This window comes from Choristoneura fumiferana, chromosome 7, assembly GCF_025370935.1.
Source record: "Choristoneura fumiferana chromosome 7, NRCan_CFum_1, whole genome shotgun sequence".
Classification (NCBI taxonomy): Eukaryota; Metazoa; Arthropoda; class Insecta; order Lepidoptera; family Tortricidae; genus Choristoneura; species Choristoneura fumiferana.
In genome coordinates this window covers 18288065-18294737 of record NC_133478.1, presented here as the reverse complement: position 1 = coordinate 18294737, position 6673 = coordinate 18288065, and the positions used below count along the sequence as shown (strand labels likewise).

Genomic DNA, 6673 nt, shown 5'->3' with positions numbered 1-6673 from the left:
GTTTATGGTCAGCGAAAAATTAAAAAGTTAAAAAGATCGACAATAATAAATTAGCGCGCCGGCAATCAGTCACTTTTTTTTAAAGTTAAAAAGGCCATGGAAATGTTGGCACAAGTCGTATACAGCCAAGTCTAATGGCCGGTATCAGATATTTTGTTGGAACTCCGGGCTTTTTCTATTGGGTCTGAAATAGCTTGTGGTGTTTTTCGGTGGAAAAATACACCTGCAGTTTATTTTAATGAAAAAAGGCGGGAAATTAAAAAGAAAAATATTGGAATAAAATTAAATTTTATAATAATTTTTGTGAAAAGTTTGCTCTATTTCAGAATTATTCACCATTTTTGAGAAAGCTTTATATTAGTCTCGGCTGGAATAGCAATTGCTGGCTTCGTATTAGTTAAACGGACTCGCAAGCTCGTCCGTTTAATACTCATACTCAGCCAGCAATTGCCTACTCCAGGCCACGACAATAATCTACTATTAAAAACTATTGAAGTTTTGTTAACTTTTTATTTAACTTTGGTCAAGTTTCGACCTATCCGAGTGATAAAAATAAACACTATTTTAATAACTTAGTCGGGCTTACTAGTTTATATTTAATTCAAAAATGATAATTATCATGTAGAGTGCAGCCCGCGCCCGCTCGTGTGTTGTGTTACCTTGCATGCGCGCGCGCACGGCGGCCTCGCTCACGTCGACGGTCCAGGTGCCGTCGTCGTCGTCGTCGGCGAGCTTCTTCTCGCGGCGCGCCTTCACCGGCGCCGGCGCAGGTGCCGCCTCCTCCTGTACACAACGCCACTTGTATCACCACACTTACTAACCCTATTAAAACATGCTACAGATTAAACAACCTGAAACCTTCAACTTAGTAGTTTAGCCTACTATCCGGTCGTCTAGTATAAAGGTATCATAATGCAAGCCCAAATAATCAACTGAGTCAAAACAAGAAAAGAGAAGGCTACAAAAGTAATTATGTATAAAAACAAACACTGAATAAATTACTACAACAGTTTTTCAATGGGATATCGGTCTAGGTCGGGAGTTTAAAATAAAATAAAATTGCGGTCTTCGTTCTATAGACGATAAAATCAAAGATCAAATTCGTATCCAAATTTGAGAGCATAAAAACAAAAGCTTAAAAAAAATAATGCATTGACTGTACGCAAGCAAATTGCAACCGTAATAAGGGTGCAATACAGTGAAGAATGCAGAATCGTATGCAGTTCTCTCACTTTTACCCTAAAATATGCTTCCCAAATGATTCCTTTCCAAACTATTTCATATGGACGAACGATTTTTTTTAAACTAAGTATTTCAGGATTGTTATATAAAACAAACCTCACATAACCTGTATTATAGATGCGATATACCAATTACATACTTCTTTAAATCTTAAATGAAGCAGCATAGTTCAGTATTTATATTTTTCGCCTTACCACGAACAACTGGACTAATAGGCGCGATCGACCGTTTGGCCACTGTATAAGGTCTACAGGGATAATCCTGAAATATACCTGAATAGTTGTTTCATAAAAATTTTTTTTCGTCCATATCATCAATTTGGTTGGGAAATCAACCATTAGGGAAAATATTTTCTGCGAAAACCCAGGATTATGGATTTCCACCAGCAGACGATGATATATACTCACGGGCTTGGCGTCGTTGTTGTCAGCATCGTGGTTCCCGTTGGCGCCGGGCCCGGACCGCTTGGAGCGCTTGCCGCGGTTGCCTTCCGTCAGCGACGACCCCTGACACACACACAATTATCTCAAAAATGACCGTGACTCGTCATTGTTAACCCTTTACCAGGCGAAGGGATATATTCCTCCCACATCTTATATCGGTTACCGTAGTCAGGTTTGAACTCCAAACCTCCTACAAAATATTTTGTCAATCCCTGAAAATATATCTTTGGCAGCCGTTTAAATTCACTTGAACTCTAGTTTCAGTAAACTACGGAGAAATTCAAACACTTTCCTTTAATTTCTATGAAGCAGAAGTACATAGGACGAACAATTTTTTGATATTTTGTAGATTTTGAGTGTTGAAAGGTAATGTAATTGTAAACATTGCTATTGCTAAATATTCATGCATTATTGTGTATGACCAGAATTAGGATGTGGGTTGACATTATCCCATGGCCTTATTAGAGTTTAACTGTGCGGGAGCTATTCTTCCCATGGCTGGTAATTGGATTTAAACGGCTGCCAAAGATCTTAGGTACATCATTGGATTTTGAAGCGTGTCTTGAATGAAGATCATAAAATAATGTTTTCAGTGATTGATATAATGTTTCGTAGTAGATTTGGAGTTAAACCTTGACTATGATAACCGATATAAGATGTGGGAGGAATATATCCCTTCGCCTGATCAAGAATATAATAAGACAAAATCGAGTATGACATTTAAATACTTAGACAGGCGATGGGATAACCGTAACCCACATTTTTATTTCTGGTTTAAAGGAACATCTCCGACTTTCGTAAATACATTTTTGCAAGGCGTTCAATACGGGTGTAACAGTATATAGAGTACGCATGAAGACACGCTAGTTCTTAGGGGCCTGGTAAAGGATTAACTACATATTAGTAGGCGAAATGCATTGTTGCAACCTAAAATAAATAAAAAAAATTGCTCGAGCGCGAAGCTCTTCACCGCAAGTTCCATCGGATGCGATTTGTCCCACGCCCTGTCGGCCTGGCTTGGCGTCGTCAGACCCCGGCTTAACATTTCTCATGACATAATGACTGTACATGAAATGGCTCAGCTCATGAGTAGTCCAAACGTAACTCAGGAGAACTATTTAGAAGAGGCCAATACTATCCTCTGAATTATCAGAAACAATGACTTAAACAGCAGGGTACCTGCGTGCTAGGATCCTGTGCGGGCGGGTTCTTCAGTATGAAGGTGTTGAGCTTGTGCGAGAAGTCCAGCGTGCCGTGGTAGCCGCACGCTTTGCAGCCCTGCAAACAACAACGGACAAACATTTACTCATCGTACATGCCCTGACCCATCTTCAATTATCAGCCGTATTTTTTTGGCTATAGGCCTTGCATCCACCGTAAATCCACGGCTTTAACCAGATCATCGTCAGGCCTCCACTCCTTTGTAGCCCCAAGGCCTCCAGACCCCTAAATCCGGCCCTGGTAAACTTCAATAAGCTAGTTGAGAAATCAAGATAAATAGGTACGAATTTTTTCGACAAAATGCGATGGCAAAACGTTCAGCAGCTAAGGTGAGCAAAGATTTTTTTTAGTTCATTGATATGGACCTCCGCAAAGTAACGCCTGATTCAATAAATTCGAGAGAGTTAAGTCACCAGCATGCGAGTGTGGAGCCCCAGTGCAGGACATCGAGCACATCATCGCTCACTGCCCACTCACTAAATACGATGGTCAACCAGCAGACCTGCTTACCCTTGACAACGACGCAATCCAATGGCTACAGAATATAGATATTTTATTGTGAATTTGAACGATTGTATTTAATATTAAGCCATACGAATAAATAAAATTCAATAAATGAATCATACCTGAGAGATGGTGTTCCTCTTAGTGGACACGATGAGCTCAGTCTCGGGGTTGTCACACTCCGGACACAGCACGAACTTGCGGATGAAACTGCGCAAAAAGCAACGTTACATGACAATCGCTGCATAATCATCTTCTAAAACATTGGGTCATTATTCGAGCATTAGTTCCAAATCATTTTCAGTTTCAGCTCAACTGACCGTGATTGGCTCCCTGTGATCTCACCTGATGTAAAGAGCAGATGAGGTCAAAGGTGTCACTCACTGGTTCCGTAACAGCCTATTCACTACAGCCTGGAAGAGCCCTAGATTGTATTCCGAATGTAGTTTTCGGGTAGGGTACAGAAACTCTTGACAAATAATCGAAAACGACATCAAAACTACAATCAAGTCCTAAAAAAGTGTGAACACGAAAGTGAGATTGTTGAACATACATACATAAAATCACGCCTCTTTCCCAACGGGGTAGGCAGAGACTACATCCTTCCACTTGCTACGATTCTGGCATACAACTCTCGCTTCCTCTACATTCATCAATCTTTTCATGCATGCACGAGATTGTTGAAACGCTCGAATTAACCGCTACCCTACCCTACCCGCTACCCTAATTCTTCGGTATAATTTTAAGAACAGAGTAACACACCCATCCAGCAGGTCCTGAAGCTTGGCGGAGTCGTGCGAGCCGTTGACGATGAATCGTTCGTTCTTGTGGTCGAACTGCGTCTGCGCGCCCAGCTCGCACCCGAAGTACTTCGTCGGGTCTGCAACCGTCAACACTACGCGTTAACACGTTCCCGTCCCCCGCACTGTCCACTTCAACATTTTGTATGCCATAATGCATCCTTTTGGATACGTGGACTAAAGGGTAGCACAGTTTTTGTATCCAAGTGGATACATAGGACAGGGAAAGGTTTAAGATTGACTCTTCACCATGCTGATTTTGAATTTACTAGCGTAGTATATAGTTTACCGTTGAATTTCTTTATGTTACATAGTAAAATATAAAGAGACGCTGATGTAGTGGGTGCTTCCGCGTCACCCTACGGTGGCGCCCAGAACTCGTCCACAGAACACTATTCACTTCAGGTTCGAAGCATACGTTTGTTAACAAGTTTGAGAATTAGATTCGTCCGAGTGGGGGGAGGCGCGTCGTGGGCTTTAGCAGGAGGTGAGCAGTTGTGCTCGCAAAGCAACCATTTTCTGTGCAATTTTGAGCCCTGTGTTGAACAAAGCAAACAAAACTTGCCTCGCTAGCCTGCCCAGTAGGGGACCCCGGTAATAACATTTTTTGACTGTAAACATTTGTCCCGAGGTGGTAAGTAAACACAAGTGGCGGGGCGATGACGTATTGATGCCGTTGCCCTTGACCTTAAGAGCATATTAGGATGGATGCGGGGTGTTTGTGGTGTGTACTCACAGGTGGCGGGGCGGCCGAGCTAGTGTTGCGAATTTAAACTTCGAGGCGTAAACTAAAAGACTCGAGTCGCGACTGCTGAGTCTAGAAGCCTCGAACCTTAAGGCCTCGACCGTGTAAGCCTCAAATTAAAAAGCTCGTGTTATTGCTTACGAGCACAGAAACCTCGAGTCTTTAGGCCTCAGGCCTCAGGCATTAAAGCCTCCTAAGCTTTAAAGGTTTAAGTTTATATAGTTTGGAGCATTCAAAGTCTTGAAAGCTTTTAACAAATCAGATCAATCTATAACCTGCATACTTTGAATTTATATCACCACAAATACACATTAATGTACCATTTCCACGTCGTATTAGGTTATGTATATTCATTTCTATTTTCATTTAGAAAAAGAGTGCTCATTGTTGAGCTCTTAACGCCTAACACAGGCCTTTGAGGTTCGGAGAGCTCGAGCTTTCAATAGGCCCGAGTTTTTAAAGCTTGAGTACTCTATTAAGCCCGAATCTTAAAGACTAACCCCCTTATTCATAAACGACAATCAAACCTATTTTAGTTAAAATGCCGCTAAAATTCGTTTGTCCTTATCTGTCACTTCGACATTTGTATTTGTTAGAAAGGGACAAAGCATTTGTTAGTTAACATAGGCTTGTTAAGTTTTATGAATAGGGGGTTACTCTCGAGAGCTCATAAAAAATTTGAGTCGTTAAGGTTCTGAACCGTTTTTAAGCTCAAACCTTCAACGCTCAAGTCTTCTAAGCTTGAACTTTCACGGTTTGTGAGTCTATAAGGTTCGAAAGTCTTCAAGACTAGTCTTCTAACAACACTAGGCCTAGCGCCTTGGCGACCTCGGGCATGTTGACGATGACGGTCTTGATGCCGTTGCCCTTGACCTTGACCTTACGGGAGCGCATTAGGATGGATGCGGGGTGTTTATGGTGGGTACTCACAGGTGGCGGGGCGGCCGAGCGCCTTGGCGACCTCGGGCATGTTGACGATGACGGTCTTGATGCCGTTGCCCTTGACCTTGACCTTACGGGAGCGCATTAGGATGGATGCGGGGTGTTTATGGTGGGTACTCACAGGTGGCGGGGCGGCCGAGCGCCTTGGCGACCTCGGGCATGTTGACGATGACGGTCTTGATGCCGTTGCCCTTGACCTTGACCTTACGGGAGCGCATTAGGATGGATGCGGGGTGTTTATGGTGGGTACTCACAGGTGGCGGGGCGGCCGAGCGCCTTGGCGACCTCGGGCATGTTGACGATGACGGTCTTGATGCCGTTGCCCTTGACCTTGACCTTACGGGAGCGCATTAGGATGGATGCGGGGTGTTTATGGTGGGTACTCACAGGTGGCGGGGCGGCCGAGCGCCTTGGCGACCTCGGGCATGTTGACGATGACGGTCTTGATGCCGTTGCCCTTGACCTTGACCTTACGGGAGCGCATTAGGATGGATGCGGGGTGTTTATGGTGGGTACTCACAGGTGGCGGGGCGGCCGAGCGCCTTGGCGACCTCGGGCATGTTGACGATGACGGTCTTGATGCCGTTGCCCTTGACCTTGACCTTACGGGAGCGCATTAGGATGGATGCGGGGTGTTTATGGTGGGTACTCACAGGTGGCGGGGCGGCCGAGCGCCTTGGCGACCTCGGGCATGTTGACGATGACGGTCTTGATGCCGTTGCCCTTGACCTTGACCTTACGGGAGCGCATTAGGATGGATGTTTATGGTGGGGCGG

General features: G+C 44.1%; 1 protein-coding gene across 1 annotated transcript in view; it reads right to left on the bottom strand.

Moving 5' to 3' along the window:
• The window catches only part of LOC141429803 (uncharacterized), a gene marked incomplete at its 3' end in the record, with an annotated part of 11671 nt that extends 5019 nt beyond the window's left edge, over window positions 1-6652 (bottom strand). Inside the window, 6 exon segments of the mRNA XM_074090348.1 lie at window positions 660-783; window positions 1650-1748; window positions 2865-2963; window positions 3533-3620; window positions 4173-4290; window positions 5886-6652. Coding sequence (XP_073946449.1) covers window positions 660-783; window positions 1650-1748; window positions 2865-2963; window positions 3533-3620; window positions 4173-4290; window positions 5886-5982 — 625 coding nt within the window.
• Between the last annotated feature and the right edge of the window lie 21 nt (window positions 6653-6673).